General features: G+C 35.8%; 1 protein-coding gene across 5 annotated transcripts in view; it reads left to right on the top strand.

The window, feature by feature from the left end:
• LOC140150972 (ERO1-like protein alpha) overlaps positions 1 to 20,428 on the top strand; it is a 74,564-nt gene that overhangs the window by 42,159 nt on the left and 11,977 nt on the right. For 3 of the 5 annotated variants that reach the window (XR_011858998.1, XM_072176065.1, XM_072173528.1), the window contains exons 4-6: positions 10,386 to 10,436; positions 13,423 to 13,591; positions 15,576 to 15,696. Coding sequence is in view for 4 of the 5 variants with exons in the window: in XM_072176065.1 (XP_072032166.1) it covers positions 10,386 to 10,436; positions 13,423 to 13,591; positions 15,576 to 15,696 (341 nt within the window). In the remaining variant the exon portion in view is untranslated. Of the gene's footprint in view, positions 1 to 10,385; positions 10,437 to 13,422; positions 13,592 to 15,575; positions 15,697 to 15,763; positions 15,885 to 20,428 lie in introns of all 5 variants that reach the window. The other 2 variants (XM_072175271.1, XM_072174522.1) reach the window with 1 other exon arrangement.

Here is a 20,428-nt window from a genome sequence, read left to right as displayed (position 1 = left end):
TGTCTCATTCTCTAGAGCTTTTCCTTCCTGACTATTTTAGTATTTCAAAGTACATTATAACATATGATGTAAATTAGAATACATTATGTTGAAATCCCCCCAGATGTATGTGATATAACAGATCATATATATGCTACTATACCGACAATTTGTCACTTGTTTTTCTTTGTTTTGTTTGTTGTGGTTATGTTTTTCTTGGTTGTTTACTTGTTGGAAATAATTACTATACTCTGTTCAACTTGTAATCGGCGAGACTCATAACATCATGGATTGATTTAGAACAGCGTACAAACAGGTTGGCGCACCACCTTTTTTGTTCCAAAGATGCTGTTTGTACCCATTTACTGCTGCATAGTAACAGACACACAGATTTTAAAGTGCTGATTTGAGCTAATGGCTAGTCTACAGTATCAGTTATGCCATGCACAATTTAATCTGCATAGCCACAAATGATGTAGTCTTTTTTTAATGGTAGTGTTAATATGTAAGCCATGTTGCATCGTTGAGTGAATCTTTAAATGTGTTGTGTGACTTCATCAGCTTTTTTCAGAAGAATACATTTTCAAATATCAAGAAAGGTTTGTACTTTACTGGTTGGTAATTGATTGTTTTATTTTTACACGAGACAGGTGAGACTTCCAGTTGATTGAGCGAAGTAAACAGCTCTCTCTCTGTGACAAATACTCATTAGATCTAGTTTTGCAAAACAACAAGGACATTTGGCTCAGTGTACTTCCGGAACTGTTTTGTATAGCTGTCTCTGAATGTTTTTATATGTTTCATGCACAAAACAAATAGGCTTCATTAAATAGGCTTCATTTCCAAATCACAATGTAAAATGTAGAAATCTAAATCACTATTTTAAAATCTTAGAAACAACTTAAATAACACAAAAAATCATGTTTAACAATTTTAGGTAGATAATTGTCGACCTGCTTGACAAAGGTAGACAAGTGTCCACCTAAAAGCTGAGGAAAAAATTATTTTGCAGATGAAAAAGGTATTTTCCTCGAAAGAGTGATTCAGAACTTAAGAGAGTTTATCCGATAGACTCAGATGGTAGGTGGAAGATGGGGGTCAGCAAATTTTGTTCATATTTTGTCAATCAAACATGTGTCCATGAGTATTTACAGTGGAGGTATTAAAAAATTTTGAGGACCCCCACTGGGAGATACTGGACCCCCCTCAAAATTAACCCCTATGATTGTCTTCTCAGACACAAAAACTTGAAATATCGCTAACTTTCGACTAGAGCCACGTAATAACACCAATTTGCAGACAATTTATTTATACTTCACAGTAATTATGCACATTTTGTCTCGACAGAGCAATTACAAATTCTTTAGAAAAAGTTTGGATTGTTCCATTTTCAGAGAGGGTGTAATGGCCTTTTCAGCAATTTTATAAATGTTAAAAATCCCAATTTTGAAGCCAAGTTTACAAGATGATTGTGAGAGTTCCCCAATATTTTTGTAAAAGTTATTGATATGTTGGATAAAGTAAATATAGCCCAAACAATTGAGCAAATAAAAATCATGGAGACTTTTTCTGTTTTAAAATGAGCACATCTTATTTCATGCCCTTTTTCAGAAAATGCAACCGCGACATTTCTAAGCTATAAACCCATGTTCGGTGATTTTCCATGTTTGAAAAGAAATTGGATAAAAAGTGAGCATATTAGAAGTAAACAACATCAACAATACTGTTGCATAATAAGCTTAGGGCCTAAATGTTGCTGTAGAAATGCTTAGAAAAGGACTATTCCATTAGTTGTTGGGCGTCAATACGCCTTGTCAGTACTAAAATTCCCTCTGTTTTGATTTAAAATTGCATCATGCTTATATGCATCCTCAAATGAATATTATCTCTTTCTTCCAAGGTAGATATAGCCTACAATTATTTTCTATCACATGTAGTGAACAACAAAGACAATAGTAATATTGGAATGATACATTCATCAAGTAGGGGTGTTATTATGATATGATAAACATAAACATGCTTATCTGTCTATGATTCCTAATTTTTGAAATACCAATCATGCTGCTGACATTCAAATCAATTGATTTTGGGATTTGTATTGAGGTTCCTATGAGTGCTCTCTCTCTCTCTCTCTCTTCCTCCTCTCTCTCCCCTCCTCTCTCTCTCCATGCTCCATAATGCAAAGCATGTAAAAATCAACATTTTTGAGTGGCATTTTCTACCATGCGTGGCAATATTTTTCAATTTTTACATCCTTTCTAGTTGTATTAAATAAAGAATACATTTTCATTTAAGGACTCAGATTTTTCCCAAAAAGACCTAACCTGCTTTGGTGTTTTGGGGAAAAAAAATCTATATCAGATTAAGGTCAAAATATTCAATTGATCGTCGGATTTAAGGTGGTACTACACCTCTGGCCAATTGTGTGCCTATTTTTCTCACAGATTATAGCGCATTGGTGACAAGTAAGATACTATAATTATAGGGGCAAGGAGTACAACTACTGCACTGAAGATTTTATTTTAGTACAGACAACAGTTGTGGAGTTACAGTCAAAAATGAGGGAAAACCAATATTTGATCAATAAATCAATAACTACTTATCTTGAGTCACTGAAATTCCACTGTAGTAACTGGATTCCTTGCCCCTATAATTTACATAACTTTTATTACCAGTGTTTTATTAGTTTTTGAGAAAAATGCAAAAATAGTCACAAATTTATCAAGAGGTGTAGTACCACCTTAAGTACGTATCATCATATTTATATAATTTACTTTGAGGACTGTTAAATTTAAAAAAATATATGAATTTTTAATAATTTGCCATAAAATGTGTATTATATCGCGAATTTAAAATTAGCTTTAATTTCATGGCTATCTTTACAGAATCAGATTTTTTATTGAAACTGTTGAAAAGTGACGCTACTATTTCTATACCAAAACTATTATCAAAACTGGCTCCGTTCGCAGTAATTTGGAGGTCTACCTTTCTTTAAAAATTAAATAATTTCATATTCATATCCAATCCATTTGAGTGATTAATAAAATAGCATGTTTTATTTTCCGGGACATTTGCTCAATTCACTGGGGAATTAAAAATTAGTATAAATGGCTGTTGCCATGGAAACTGTCTTCTCCCGGGTGTCTTCTCTTTGAATTCTCCTAATATTATGTAGCCTAAAAATAAAGAATTCATGTATATCAATAACATAAAGTGTAATACAAACTTTTGTAATGCAAGTAATATGAAAATGGGTCAATTTTTGGCCAAAATTCCCCAAAAATATTGTTGCTGTCATCTGGAATAAGGGAAGCAACAAAAGATGGCATAGTGGGTTTTATCTTGATGATAATGTGGATGGAACCTTCCGAGTGGATCACCTGATGCGCGCTGGTACCGGAGATAAAATTTGGCAGGGACCACCATGACCACATGGCACTCATGATATCCAGGTCACTATCGAGCAGCAGATTATGCCTGCGCCTGTGGCAGTTTCCAGTTTCTGTGGCAACAGCAATTTATACCAAAGGGCAATAATTGTTTTGACTGAATGAGTATAAATGGCTGTTGCCATGGAAACTGCCTTCCCTTTGAATTATCCGAATAGCTTACACTGTATATCAAAAATATAGAATAACCAAAATATAAAATGTAAAACAAAGAGCAAACAATTTATCTACATGTTTCATTTTTAACAGTATGTTATTTTTCTATTTCATCATAATATCAATATTGTTATGTAATTTTTAAACTGTTGTCTAGCTTTTTTCTATAATATGAGGTTTACGGGCATGGTTCAAAGTCTAGAGTAAAAAAAAGGGTAAATTTGGTCAAAATGGATTTTTGCCCGCTAGGCCCACCCTTTTTGTGGACCCCAGACCATTTTTTCATTTCATGTTGAGATAGGCCTAAGTCAAATAAAAGACATACACGCACACCCCCACCCACCCACACCCCGCCCTAAGAAAAACAAAACATGACCAATTAAAGCCCACTACTAGTATTATGATTTACCCCCTCCCTCCCAAGGTTAATAGGATTTTGTACTTAACTTTTGTTGCATGGGCCCTTTGTAGGCCTAGTTCCTATACCCAAAGTGCTGATACATGTAAACTGTCAGAATAAGAGCTTTTGATCATCATAATAATCGTGATAACGCTAACATATATAAGCCTATATGTTCATGGAGCATTATTTACTGGTGATTTTACCAATATGCTGTAACAAAGAAGCACTCATCACAGATATTGGAACCATGTAGGCCTACTTGGTTTGTATTCTTAAATGTGGTGCTCAACTCATCAAAGCAATAACTGACTCAAGATAACTGACTCAAGATAAGGGACTGATCAACAGTGAAAAGATCATACGTTTGATGTTGGTGTAATATACAGCATCATTATACCAATGCCATACCGGTTTATGGGGAAAATATATGTTCGTGTTTTCTGAAAAGTAAAGAAGTCTCCATAAGGCTAAAAAAAAAAAAGGTTTGTCTCACGAATATTTGCCAAAAAAGCTAAGTGCTATGCTTTTTTTTTTTTTTTTTTGGTTTAGAAGCTATGCTAATGCGTTTTTGTTTTTTTGTTTTTTTAGCCTGAGACAAATGAAAATCACAAGACAGGTATTGGAAAACTACAAGTGGTCTTACAATGAAAGAGAAGCAACAAATTTACAATGTTAATATTCTGTAATCAAGTAAAGTATCAAGTATTCTTGCCGGAAAATACGGGTTACAGCTTCGCCCCGACACCAACTCATTTTTTAGGGCATTCAGAGTAACCGAATCGGGCGCACCGATGCAGTGCCCAATTCCTCAGCACAGTCCCCCTGTTTTAACTATACTGAATACGAACAATCATGTTGAAATAAGCGGTAAAAAATTAGTTAAAAAACAGTTACAAAAAATACAAAAATTTATGAAAACAACATGGCTTCACTTTCGATCGCAGAGTTCTCCGTAGGCTAAGTCCTTTTATATTGCATCCACTTTGCTTCGTCGGCTTTACGCTCCGTGCCGTTGCAAGGATGGCGTGAAACTAGCGAGACTGAGGCTACGGTGTGGGTTACTGGCTATCTGCAACACTAATGGCATACGCGCTGCCTGACATTTTCGATGGTTTTCTGACATTGAGGAATTCATTTTTACTACGTTGGTCGAACTATCGGAAACCGGAAAAATCGGGAAAAAAAACCCTTTAAAAAGGCGGTCAGCGCGGAGACAAACGCGCTGTTTCGCTTTCCCATACTTATGGGCGCGGGTTCGTGAGACAAACCTTTTTTTTTTTTGGCCTAATTTTCATTGCATGATATAAATTACCGATGTACAGAGCTTCTCTCCTGTAATGAACAATATGAAATAAATTGGGGAACTCTTACAATGACGTCACAAAGTAGAGGGATATTTCACTTTTTTTTTTAAAGTTGTAAAATGTGAAATATGGCCCCTCCCCTGTAAATAAATGGAACATCCGGATATAAATATTTATTGTTTTATATTTTTTCAAGAAGACGAAGGATGAAAGATTTTGTGTACAAAAATTTACTTTCATAAATGCTCGTCTTAGGTGTAAAAATATTGTTCAACAATGGTATAAAACTGCATTTTACAAGTCAGGGAAATACGCGTTTGGGAGTTCATGGAGCATTATTTACTGGCGATTTTACCAATGTGCTGTAAAAGAGAAGCACCCATATACTTAGTTTGTATTCTTAAATGTGGGGATCACCTCTTCAAAGCAATAACTGACTATTGACTCAAGATAAGGGACTGATACAGTGAAAAGATCATACGTTTGATGTTGGTGTAATATACAGCATCATTATGGGTGCACACCAGTAAATAGCTCCCATTGACTTTCTGTACAAACAGGGTCCAGGAAAACGTCATTTTCTTGACTCCAGAGCGACTCAGTTCTTCAAAACTTACTTTTTCTGCAAGTCGAAGGTCAGATGAAGTCATCTATTGTAGAAATTATATACTGAGTCCAGCATTTTTTCCAGGAAAATGCCGACTAGATCACCCTATAGCCCATACAGCGTACGCCACCTTACAAATATTTTGGTGTTTCTGAAATGTAACACATTTTGAAAGTTTAGCCAAATTGTAATAAAAAGTCAGATCCTGCTCATTTTTCACAGACAATCTATTTCCCAGGCCTAAATGAGGATTCAATATGAATAAGGGCATAATAGTTGGGTTTTAAGCCTTTTCTAATGGATTTAATTCAGTCATATTGCACGTTTCCTCGTTTAAAACACTGATTTTTTCCTCACAGGGTGTAGGAGGCTTGTATTTACTGGTGTGCACTCTAAACAATTTTTATGTTTTTATGTTTATATAATAAATCATAAATTTGGACATTAGTAAACTTAGTTAGACTGGTTTCTTTCAGTTTGAAGGGGCTTTTACTATGCAAATCAGCTAATTGACATGGTACTATTTTTAGAATATTTTGCTATCTACTGCTGATAGCAATGACAAAATTAACTAATTTCATGATTTCCCATTTCAATCTCTCTAAATAAGAGCAAGCAAACACGAAGATAAGCAAATTGCATTATAAGCAAATGAGGAGAAAATACATGGCCAGTGGTGTAGCATCATAGGTGTGTGGGTGGTTGCAGGGGTGGGGTGGGGGGGGTGGGGGGGTGAAAGGGCATCATGTCCCCTGTCAATTGATTTAAAATTTTGAAAATCCCTGAGGAAAATTGCAGAAAAAGTGCTTGGGTGCCCCTAGGGCCTGGTGATGCTCCCTCCCCCCATAGTGGTCTGTGCCATGACCCCACCCCCCTAGGATATATCATGCTACACCACTGTACATGGCTAGTAACTACATAACATAAGCCCTGGGAGTAGAGCCTGGGTACAGTGAAGAAAATTAGCTTGCCTAAACATGTTAAAGCTGACCAAAAATGGTCAGTGTAATTTTTAAGCTTACCACCATAGTGGCCAATGCAGGTTCCAATCAGCCAATCACAGCCTTCTAAATGCATGCTCGAACCATGGTGGGAATGATTTTCTTGAGCTTTTGCAATTCTATGATAGAGCAGGACAGCAGTGCCAAATTTGGAAGTCTCGCGATGCATGATCATGCGTAGTCTTACAATGCTATGTCAGTGATCTGAGTGATCCGAGTATGAATTTCACTGATTTAGGTCCTATTTGTACACAAATCTTACCTTTATACTCCTTCAATAGTCAAAAATCAGCAGGTAGTTTGCTAAACAAGCTAGAAACCACCTAACTGATATGCTACACAGTCATTTGTAGCTTCGCTTTGAAGTATTTTATCGATAACAATTTAAAACTCGAAGGAAAACATTGTGACCGAGGTCAAAAGGTCAAAATTGTACAGGGTGCACACCAGTAAATAGCTCCCATTGACTTTCTGTACAAACAGGGTCCAGGAAAAGCGTCATTTTCTTGACTCCAGAGCGACTCAGTTCTTCAAAACTTACTTTTTCTGCAAGGCGAAGGTCAGATGAAGTCATCTATTGTAGAAATTATATCTGAGTCCAGCATTTTTTCCAGGAAAATGCCGACTAGATCACCCTATAGCCCATACAGCGCACGCCACCTCACAAATATTTTGGTGTTTCTGAAATGTAACACATTTTGAAAGTTTAGCCAAATTGTAATAAAAAGTCAGATCCTGCTCATTTTTCACAGACAATCTATTTCCCAGGCCTAAATGAGGATTCAATATGAATAAGGGCATAATAGTTGGGTTTTAAGCCTTTTCTAATGGATTTAATTCAGTCATATTGCACGTTTCCTCGTTTAAAACACTGATTTTTTTCCTCACAGGGTGTAGGAGGCTTGTATTTACTGGTGTGCACTCTAAACAATTTTTATGTTTTTATGTTTATATAATAAATCATAAATTTGGACATTAGTAAACTTAGTTAGACTGGTTTCTTTCAGTTTGAAGGGGCTTTTACTATGCAAATCAGCTAATTGACATGGTACTATTTTTAGAATATTTTGCTATCTACTGCTGATAGCAATGACAAAATTAACTAATTTCATGATTTCCCATTTCAATCTCTCTAAATAAGAGCAAGCAAACACGAAGATAAGCAAATTGCATTATAAGCAAATGAGGAGAAAATACATGGCCAGTGGTGTAGCATCATAGGTGTGTGGGTGGTTGCAGGGGTGGGGTGGGGGGTGTGGGGGGGTGAAAGGGCATCATGTCCCCTGTCAATTGATTTAAAATTTTGAAAATCCCTGAGGAAAATTGCAGAAAAAGTGCTTGGGTGCCCCTAGGGCCTGGTGATGCTCCCTCCCCCCCCATAGTGGTCTGTGCCATGACCCCACCCCCCCCCTAGGATATATCATGCTACACCACTGTACATGGCTAGTAACTACATAACATAAGCCCTGGGAGTAGAGCCTGGGTACAGTGAAGAAAATTAGCTTGCCTAAACATGTTAAAGCTGACCAAAAATGGTCAGTGTAATTTTTAAGCTTACCACCATAGTGGCCAATGCAGGTTCCAATCAGCCAATCACAGCCTTCTAAATGCATGCTCGAACCATGGTGGGAATGATTTTCTTGAGCTTTTGCAATTCTATGATAGAGCAGGACAGCAGTGCCAAATTTGGAAGTCTCGCGATGCATGATCATGCGTCGTCTTACAATGCTATGTCAGTGATCTGAGTGATCCGAGTATGAATTTCACTGATTTAGGTCCTATTTGTACACAAATCTTACCTTTATACTCCTTCAATAGTCAAAAATCAGCAGGTAGTTTGCTAAACAAGCTAGAAACCACCTAACTGATATGCTACACAGTCATTTGTAGCTTCGCTTTGAAGTATTTTATCGATAACAATTTAAAACTCGAAGGAAAACATTGTGACCGAGGTCAAAAGGTCAAAATTGTACAGGGTGCACACCAGTAAATAGCTCCCATTGACTTTCTGTACAAACAGGGTCCAGGAAAGCGTCATTTTCTTGACTCCAGAGCGTCTCAGTTCTTCAAAACTTACTTTTTCTGCAAGTCGAAGGTCAGATGAAGTCATCTATTGTAGAAATTATATACTGAGTCCAGCATTTTTTCCAGGAAAATGCCGACTAGATCACCCTATAGCCCATACAGCGTCGCCACCTCACAAATATTTTGGTGTTTCTGAAATGTAACACATTTTGAAAGTTTAGCCAAATTGTAATAAAAAGTCAGATCCTGCTCATTTTTCACAGACAATCTATTTCCCAGGCCTAAATGAGGATTCAATATGAATAAGGGCATAATAGTTGGGTTTTAAGCCTTTTCTAATGGATTTAATTCAGTCATATTGCACGTTTCCTCGTTTAAAACACTGATTTTTTCCTCACAGGGTGTAGGAGGCTTGTATTTACTGGTGTGCACTCTTATACCAATGCCATATATTGGTGAAATACATGTTTGTGTTTTCTGAAAAGTGAAGAAGTCTCCATGATTTTTATTGCATTATATGAATAACCTATATGTACAGAGCTTCTCTCCTGTAATGAACAATTTGAAAAAGATTGGGGAACTCTTACAATGACGTCACAAAGTAGAGGGATATTTCAGTTTTTTTCAAAAGTTGTAAAATGTGAAATATGGGCCCCTCCCCTGTAAATAAATGGAACATCCCAATATAAATATTTGTTGTTTTATATTTTTTCAAGAAGATGGAAGGATGAAAGATTTTGTGTACAAAAATTTATTTTCATTAATGGTCATCTTAGGCGCCAAAATATTGCTCAAAAATGGTATAAAACGGTATTTTACAAGTCAGGGAAATATGTATTAGGGGCATATTTTAGGGGGTCCCATATTTCCTAGGAGGGGGCATACCAGATTTTTTAAACCTGATTACTCTGAACACTTATCCAAACTTACTAAATTGCCAAAATATGGTGACCCCCATCTTCCGCCTTTTTCCCATTTCATCGGTATTTCTCAGAAAATCTCTCTTAATATGATATCGGTGAACAAATAAGAGTACAATTGTTGAGTCTAGAAGAAGCTAAAAGCCGAGCTGAAAACAAAAACTTCTGTATTTGTATATATGAATGTATTGGCTAAGGGAACAAACCAAATGATCGCTGACGTCCTATAAACGAAACTAGTTTCGTTTAGGGGGGAGGGGGTAAAAATACTCGATTACGTTTGTACAAAAACATCGGTCTGAAGAATGTGTCATTATTATTATTATGTCAAAATTTTTCAACATTTTATTATTACGTTTCTGGCAGGGATGGAGGGGGTCGACTGAGAAACGAAACTAGTTACGTTTATAGGACGTCATCGATCTTTTGGTTTGTTCCCTAAGTTGTGCAGCACAATTATATAAAATGGTATGCATGTGACAGTGTTGCCTGCACATTTTTCTGTTCTATATCTTATTCTCTGTATATTTGTATTTTTCAGGAGGAGGTGCCATGTGGTCTCAAAGATGAGGAGGCTAAAGGGGAGAACAAGGTTTGTGTTGGATAGCATCATCATTTCATAAATTGTCTCAAAGCTTGGGAAGATTTTAAAGTCTAATGCAGATTGTGCTTACCTCCCTTGACTTAAACTCAGTCAAAATAAGCTTAAGATACTCCAATCTGTCAAAACTTACATTCACATAATCATAATGAAATATTTTCACTAATTTGAAAATTTAATTATGCAATTCTTTCAACAAATACTTTTTTAAACATATTTGCACCAATAATTTTGGTGGGTGGAAGTGGCAATTTTCTCTGAGACAAATGCACACCATAAAAAATGCGCATGTCAGCTTTTATTTTTCATGTCTTCAATGAACTGAGCAGGGTGGTTATTCTTGTGATAAAATAATAATTTGACACTTTGCTACAAGTACATTTGTACATGAAACTTATTAAAAGATCCGGAATTCGGTTGTTTCATAATACGATGCACCTCCAGCAAACTGGGGGAGAAGTACGCAGTGCATAATGGGAAAATGTCGACATCCAAAGCCCGCGTAATATGGATACAAGACAGGAACATGATGTCATTGTATGTTTAAATAAGTAATTTACAATTATAGCAGATCCATATTCTATCTATTGATTACACAAAATCCTTTGTGGAGCTGTTTTCAACATTATTATTATCGCACTAGCGTGAAAATCCAATGTTGGCTAGAACGGCGATGTCAATCCTGAAGGTCAAAAATTGGACTAGCAAGAGCAACCACTGGCAGTGCATCGTATTGTGAATCGCCAGAATTGATTTGTTTTTAAGTTTGGTTTATTTGTGCCCAATGCACAATGTTTTTCCTGTTTGCAGTTTAGTAATGCTTCATTTCACTACATGCACTTGGGAATTTCCGTCTCCCCAGAAACAAAGCAATGCATTTAGCTGATATATCCAGAAATAATAGTGGATATTCAATAAAATATCCATGTTTTCTGTCCTTTCACATTTGCCTATAAAATCTAAGCATTTTACAATTGTTATTGATAAAACAGAAGTACCTTCCACTAGAGCATTGTTAATGGCCTGTTATTTCTACTTGTTGGCATTTTGAACAAAAATCAAATCTAATGTCTGAGACAGCAAATGGCATCAAATATAGAAATGTCTAGACGCAGGAATGATAAAAGAAAACAGACCAAAGTGGGACAAAACAGTGAAATGATAGTTTAGTTACAAACATGTTTCAACGTCTCTGTCTTTCTGTATATTTGTCTGTGTGTCTATCTCTTCCTTTGTAAAGTTTAGTCTTTGATATCAGAGTATAAATGAAAAAAAAAGCAAATATGCATAATGCTATCTACTGAAGATAGCATCTATAATGCTGTTCCGGTATGCTGTCTGCTGACGATAGCATTATGCATAATTGTGTCTACTGAAGATAGCATTTAGCATAATGCTGTCTACTGAAGATAGCATGCACAATGCTGTCTACTGAAGATAGTATGCATAATGCTGTCTGTACTGAAGATAGCATGTATAATGCTGTCTACTGAAGATAGCATGCATAATGCTATCTACTGAAGATAGATGCTGTGTACTGACAAGATAGCATTATATATAACTAGATTTCGCGGTTCTCGGGTCGGGCGGTTCTCGTGATAGGCCTATTTCTAATTACCCAACACCCGTTACCCATATACCTGCCCTGACCTATTAAACTACTATGAAATGCGTATCTCAATGATCAAGACCAAACTTGACACAACAACTCTCTTTGTTTTGTAGCTGTGATGCTTAGGCCTACTTCGGTAGTTACAATGTAGGTAGGCCTACCCATAATCTGGAAACCCATCATTCGCTTCTTCCAAGCCCTGTCCTGCTACCACATTAGAGGACCCAAAATTAGTATCTGGACATGGATATAGGCCATTAGGCCTACTAAAGTAATGAAATCAATCGGGAGAAATAGGCCTATTGGTCCGATGAGATGCACCTGTTACTGTTAGTCACACTGTAATGCTTTCCGATACGCGCACTGTACTCTGCGCCCATTGATACGCCGCGATAGCACACCGTGAGCACACGATAGTGCACCGCGCGAACGCGAACCGCGCAAACGAAATAGCGCGCCGACGGACGGACACGCAATGATTAGTATTATGATGCTGTCTACGTGAAGGTAGCACAAGAGCAGATATATTAGGTATAAATATTGTCTACACTTCATTTCACCTAGAGTTTGGCAGTGATGTCAGTGCCTTTAGGCCCTTGTGCTCCTAGGTTAGCACATTCAATTTGATACTGTGACAAGTGAAATACACCACTTCACCAAACTAAAGGTAGAACTATCTGCAGTAGACAGCAGTATATTTAATATCTTTTATTATCAGTAGATATCATTGATTTTGGTATTGGCTATCTTCAGTAGATATCATTAATTTCATATCTTCGGTAGATGTCACATCATTGATTGAAATATTGGCTATCCTCAGTAGACAGCACAAATTTTGATATCGCTATCTTCAGTTGACATTCCATATTTTCAGTAGACATTAATTTTGATATTGGCTATCTTCAGCGGATATCATAAATTTTGATATTGCTATCTTCAGTAGACAGCATTTTGTCACCTTCAACACAGATGGAACATTTGCTAATTACTAACTTTTTCTGATTTTATTAGACTTGTTAAAAGCTACTTCTCAAAATATTAAAAAAATTTGTAAATTGTGTCCAAAAATAAGGGAGCTCGTGTATTTTCTGTAGGAATTAAGGGCACAACACGATTTAAGGTGTTTTTGTATGGCAGGAATTTTGCTGTAGAGTTAGCTTGTAAACATGGTTAAAGAAGTGTGTCAAATGTACTTAATCATTCATGTTGTCACTACCTTACATGATTGTCCTCCCCAAGATGTTAGGATACTGGAATAGTACAAATCATTTCCTGTTCTAAATCTGTGTGATTTATTAGCATCTTCCAGGTAATACTTGGAATGAATCAAGTTGTTATTTTTATCTACTCTCCTCCCGTTTACAGTATTCAGAGGAGGTGAACAAAGATGCACAAGATGAGAAATGTGAAACCCGCTCACAGAAGGAAATCCAACTCAGTAAATTGGATACCACTATAAGTCAAGAAGATGCGGCAGCTTTTGAAACATGGAGGGAACATGACGATGCGCAAGTCAATTTCTGTCAAGTAGATGGTGAGGTCACATATTTAAATGTACACAGATTTTGTAGATATAGGCACTTGTTTCTTATTGGGTCATTGTTTATTGCTGATGTCATCAGGAAATAAGAGAATACAAGTCATGTAGGACGCATCAAATCAATGTCTTGAAAAGATCCATATTGATCCAAAGCTAGGACACATCAAATCAACATCTTTAAGAGATCAATATTGATCCAAACTAAATTGGCATGAAACTAAATATATTCAAATCTTCCTATTACCAAGATAGTAAACAGGAGATTTCAAGTCAAATGTTTTCTATTTCCTGACAAAAAATGGTGAGATACAATAAAATATATGCCTCTAAATTAGTGCTTTTTGGATGAAAGAGGCAGTCACCCTCCACAAAATATTATTTGGAGTTTGAGCAACTATATTACTGAAAAAAAACACTCATTTCATTCATCACAATAAATGATAAACAAATCATTTGCGAGTTTGTTTGACAGATGACGTCAGATACAAACTAGTGTTTTGAATTCAGTCTCTGATCATAGGTTGCATGTGCATGTAAGTGTGATTTAGAGCAAACTCGTCAATGGACTTGTCCTGTTAAACAATGGGCTTTTTCAATTGAAATCCACATCCCCTATGGAAGACACCACCTTAATCTCCCACACATGGAGTGTTAAGTTCAAAATGGGTGACTCCATTTGAAATCTTCACTCCCTGTGTGGGAAATTAAGGTCATGTCTTCCACAGGGGGTGTATGGATTTCAACTGGAATAGCCCATTGTTTATGGGAAGGTATAATTTTGTGGTGTATAAATTGATATGTTAAATGAATGTATATTTTGTAAGTTCCCTTGTCCAATATTTAGTGATCTGCTCATGCACTTATTACCTCGCTTTATATGTACTTGATGCATGTTTTTTGACAGATAAATGATATTAATGACTCCTTGCAGTAACTGTGGCCAACGTGAAAGCAATAAAGAGTTAAAAGCCCCTCGGCTTTCTCTGAACTATCATTAGATGTGCTTGTTGTCTTAGAGCATAAGTGTCATCATCCATTTCAACAAAGGCTATTCCTTACTCATAGTACATACACTTGCCATTATATGCTGAAACCTTTACAGGACTAGGTTTCACTTAAGAATTTATGATGCATCGTAAATGCTATAACTCATCATAAGTCCAAACCGATCTTAACCTCAAGAGTACTACCAGCTGATTGGCTACGAGAAGACTTTTATGCTTTATTGAGCCAATCAGCAACTCAGTAAGAAAGTAGGTAGGGTGGAAGAGAATTGAGCATAAATATCTAGAATCTGTATTTTAATTGGTCACTCAGATGTGTATATGTATCACACAGTTAGCCAATTAGAATTGATGTCAGAAAGGCAGTAGTTCTCTAGCATATTAATTGTACATGAAGAGTTATGTTGTATTTTAGACTTACAATGTGTTTAATGACATACAGTGTATCATAAATCTGTATGAAGTCTACCACAGGTATACATGTAGTTTTAACTTAGTAGGTTTTATTTTCATTTTATAAACTTAAGTGAATGGTACATTTCTTTTCTGCAAACACTCTCACGCAGTAAAATGAACAACATTTTGAATTGCAAATCTAGTCTGTGTGAAAAGATTTTGTTGATTCTTCATGTTTTGTTGCACCTTAGATATGCCTGTATCTCATTACCGCTAGTAGCTTGAGTGTGTGTTTAACAAGTTGTAGTATGTAGGGTATGAATAATGTGACATGATTGACATGACAAGTTTGAAAACTGAGTTACTATTATCATCAACTTGCAGAGTAACCAAGTGTGTTTTTATTGCTGAAATCCCTAGCATACCTGGTTAAAGGGTTTTGGCTGCATATCAATGTCACATTGGCATCACCATCCCCACATAGAATGCTCAGATTTGTTCATCACCAAATTGTCTTTCTGTTTTTAGAAAATGCTACTAAACAAAACTAAAAAGAAAAGATATGCATTTTTTTTCAGATGAGCAATCAAACGAGATGGCATATGTAGACTTGTTGTTAAACCCAGAAAGGTATACAGGGTATAAAGGACCATCAACAAATCGAATATGGAGCACTATTTACAATGAAAACTGCTTCAAGTAAGTTCTATTCTTAGAAATTTCTAAAAAAGCAAAACTAATAAAATAGATATGCATTTTGTTTCAGATGAGCAATCGAACAGGATGGCGCATGTAGACCTGTTGTTAAATCCAGAAAGATATACAGGGTATAAAGGACTGTCACCACGTAGAATATGGCATGCTATTTACAATGAAAACTGCTTCAAGTAAGTTCTAAAAACAAGAAATAGAAAAAAAGCAAGAAATGGAGTTGCTCTAACAAGTGGAACTGCTTCACTGTAGCTGCAGATGTAAAGACTCTTCTCTTCTCTTCTCTTCTCATCATCTCTATGCTGCTTTCTGCTAGCCAATGATAATAACAAGTATACTTAATGTTACAATGTGTCTGCAATTCAGGTAGCTTTATTATTTAATGCTTGAAATGGTTGCTATTTACACCACATTTCGCCATAATGCATTCTAGAAACGCTTGCTGTTAGAATAAGAAAAATTTTAATGCTAATTTATTGCACATTCTAGGAAGCGTGGTTACCTTTTTAAAATAACCGAGTGAGAGGGTTTTCAAGAAAATATTTTTCCTATCAAAACTGAAGCATCCTCTGTATAAAAGAAAATATGAATATTAACTGCACATCATATATAACGATTCGTGATACCCAATTGTGGCACATTTGATGTCGTTCATGAGGCAGAGAATTTTATTTCAATTATATACACGCCAAAATATTCTTTTAATTGAGCGAGAATGGCGATAGAAAAAACGTTGAAAATTCCATGTATAAATGACATTAGACCCAACAAATGATTACTGTTTCGTTTTTATGGTAATCTTTATTTATATGAAATAAAATTATGGGTCTAATGTGGGTTAATTGTATAATTGATGAAAACATCGACGTGTATCAAAGAAGCTACAAGAAAAATGGTAGGCCACGCCACATTGATAATCTATGCTTTTAGTATACGGCGAGTTCCGTAGCGCACGTGTGAATCAAAATCGATATTGTCCCGACTATTGTGCGTGTATAGCCTCATTTATAAAACACGTAGTTATCAACAATTGAGCGCTATTAATACACATTAATGTTTTAAAACAAATAAAATTCCAAAATATGTTACGTTTTCTGTCTTTGCTTGTCACTTGGTATGTTGAAATAATGAAGTTGCGATTATATTTTAAAATTTTCATCATGACACCATCAAGCCTGATAGCCGAGCGGTCTAAGGCGCTGGTGTTATGTCAATATCGTAAAGGAGTACATTATAGCGGCTGAGTGCAGCGTGGGTTCGAACCCCGCCGGCGCCTCTGACAAAATAAATTTCATTAATTTTTTTAAATTTCATATTTTGTTAGGGAAATGTGGCTGGGAGAATGTATGTATGGCGAAGAGTGGTGTGGTTGCTATTTTACTCTTGGCTGTAGCTAAAGTTTGTTCGCTTATAATTGGTGGAAAAATGAGGCTTATAACATTTTGTATTGATATAGAATGTTGTGCACGCTTTGCATGTGTGACTGATGCGTGCTTATGTGAATTTGAATAATCGAAAGTTTGGACTTTATTGCAGTGTGCAGTAAAAAACGATTAATTTTTGCCAATTATAAGCCAAACAAGCTTTATAAAGGGGAATTATGCACTGGTGTTTTCCTTCTATGTGTGTGTATGTATGGAGTGGGTGTGTGTTCCATTTTGGTTAGGTTTATTTCCGATACCTGGAGATCCATATAGGGTACCGTGACATAACTTGGTAGGGGTTAGCAGAACCAGAAATTCTAAACCGGTTTATATTTTCTGCATAAATGTGCTAATAAAGTAGCTGATTTTCATATTTTATTTCTCTTTTTGCAATATCCAGAGATTGTGGTGGTAGCAGGGCCAGAGGTTGTTTTTCCACACCCTCTCACTTTTTTTTACATTTTTTTTTCTTCTTTTTTTTTGCCAGGGGGAGTTGCAAGTTTACTTGATGTATTTTTAAGAATTTGGGAAATAAAGATTTAACTTAGTTTGGGGTTAAAACAATTATAAACAGAGTGGAAAGATATCCTGTGTCATAAAATGTGCCAAAAGTGTTTATCATTTGGGGAAAAATCATATAGATTGATTGAGTGAATCTTAATGGATATTTGAGCATATGTTACAAAGTTCATACTTCAACCAATCAATGATTAATCTTAATAATGAGTTTGTATTTAACATAAATGATGTGATAAAGCAAAATGAGTCTGGATAATGTCAAATCATTTTTTTTTTCATTTTAAAAGATTTATGTCAAATTTAAGTTGGTGAAATATACTGAAAATTCCATCCAAGTAAAATTACTCTCAGATATGAATATTTTCATGTTTCCGGAAACAAGAGAATACTCTAGCTATATTTTGAAATGGATTGTTGCTAGGCTCAAACCACTTATTTTCCAAGATCCATTCACATAAACACCCTGGTATTAACTGTGATATTGTTGCTACCTAATGACTACCAGCATGTCAGACAAGTTTACATTAGAGTTGTCATGACAACTTCATGATTATTATTTTCTTTGCCAACATAGAGCATTTGTCATTCTAGGCATCATATTATTATACTTGATTTAGTATATTATACTATGCTAAATTTGTATAATGAGTTTGGTGGGTGTGGGTGTATATTTTTTTGCAATTTCCATCAGTTGAGGACACAAATATGAGAAATCACCATATAACAGAGAGCTTAGCAACACATGCATTTATGTCCATGCTAGCAACGGTGGAAGCTCTATAGTCCGAAGGTTCTTTATTCCGACGGTTCTTTAGTCCGAAGGTTATTTAATCCGACGGTTCTTTATTACGAAGGTTCTTTATTCGACGCTTCTTTATTTGAAGGTTCTATAGTCCGAATTTTAAAAAGGTTCCCTAATCCGAATATTAAAAGAGGTTCTTTAATTGAATTTTAAAAACGGTTCTCTAGTCCGAATATGAAAATAGGCTCTATAGTCCGAATTTTAAAAGGGTTCCATAGTCGAATATGAAAATAAGATCTATAGTCGAATTTTAAAAAGGGTTCTATAGTCCGAAATTGCAAAACGGTTCTATAGTCCAAACGGATACCGTGTTCTTTAGTCCGAATTGGTAAAAGGTTCTATAGTTAGATTTTTTATAACATTAACGTATACTACATTTTGAATACAGAACAAACAAACAAAATGGGAAAGGGAATGAAAAAATATTGAACGAAATCAAGAATGAAACAATGAACAAATGAATTAAAGAAAAAACAATGAAAGACAGAATGAAAACGAACACAAAAAAGGGACAAGCAATCCCAGGGCCAGCCGCCATCACTGCCAATTGCATGCATGTTACCCGCCGCATCCCTGATAAAAGCCAGCCAGGATATTTTCCACCCCCTTCAAGTCGCAAGATAAAATCATACTATTCTGTAAACAAATTTGTTTTAGACAAAAGCCGCAGCATTTACATGCATCGCAGGATAGCGCTATTAAAACTAGAGCTCAAATGCACCGTAGAGTGTTGAGTCTATTGCTAGTATATAATATTATAACGGAATGAATAACAGATAAAAATGATGAAAATACCATCAGAATAAAGATAAACGTCAATGTATGCTACGGAAAATATCCAGAAAAAGCAACCATGTTGAACTTCATCGGATATGTATTTAACAATTGATGATTTGACACTGAAACAAATGATGAAAATAAAATTCGGACTATAGAACCCGTTTACCAATTCGGACTAAAGAACACGGTATTCGTTTCGGACTATAGAACCGCTTTTGCAATTTCGGACTATAGAAGCTTTTTAAAATTCGGACTATAGAGCCTATTTCCATATTCGGACTATAGAACCCTTTTTAAAATTCGGACTATAGAGCCTATTTTCATATTCGGACTAGAGAACCATTTTTAAACTTCGGATTAAAGGACCTCTTTTAAGATTCGGATTAGGGAACCTTTTTTTAAATTCGGACTATAGAACCTTCGAAATAAAGAAGCGTCGGAATAAAGAACCTCTTTTTAATTTTTTTTCGGACTAAAGAACCTCTTTTAAAATTCGGACTAGCGAATGCTATGAACACATGTTAGGACTAGCGAACCTTCGGACTAAAGAACCTTCGGATTATAGAAGCGTCGGATTATAGAGCAGTCCCCCTAGCAACAGTTCCATACTCTCTGATACCCAATGATACTCCAACTACTCCAGCTAGTTTGTATCGTAATTGTTGCTGCTTTGCCGTGTGAACGTGCTCATGCTTGAAAATAGCAGAAAAGCGCATTGTCCAAAGTTTGGAGTGTAGAGCAGTCTGCACTAAATACTAGTAAAATAAAACTCTAAAGTCTGCCATAAGATGATGTGTTGTATCCCCACTCTTGCCTGTGGTTATACATAATATAAGTGTGTGTTGAGAGTTTTGAGAGAGGGAGAGAGAGAGAAACAGACAGAGAGCGGGAGAGAGGGAAAGACTGAATGTAAAATAATTTCAAACCTTTGTCTAATATGAAATTTGCAATATGGCCAAAATTTAAAAAAAGGTTTGTCTTGGAAACATTTGGTCTGGAAGCATGTGCTATGCAGGGTTTTTTTGTTGATGTTTGCCATTTGAGAAATGCATTTTCTTTTTTTTTATCACATTTTCGGCCGACTTTTTTGTTTGTTTTGATAACTAATGTTTCTGCTATGCATTTGATAACTAATGTTATCAAACTAATGTTATGTTTGGATAACTAATGCTTCTGATAAGGTCGTGCGTCATGA

This window comes from Amphiura filiformis, chromosome 1 (assembly GCF_039555335.1).
Source record: "Amphiura filiformis chromosome 1, Afil_fr2py, whole genome shotgun sequence".
NCBI classification, from domain to species: Eukaryota; Metazoa; Echinodermata; class Ophiuroidea; order Amphilepidida; family Amphiuridae; genus Amphiura; species Amphiura filiformis.
Note: the sequence above shows the minus strand (reverse complement) of the source record. Positions and strands in the feature narration are given on the sequence as shown.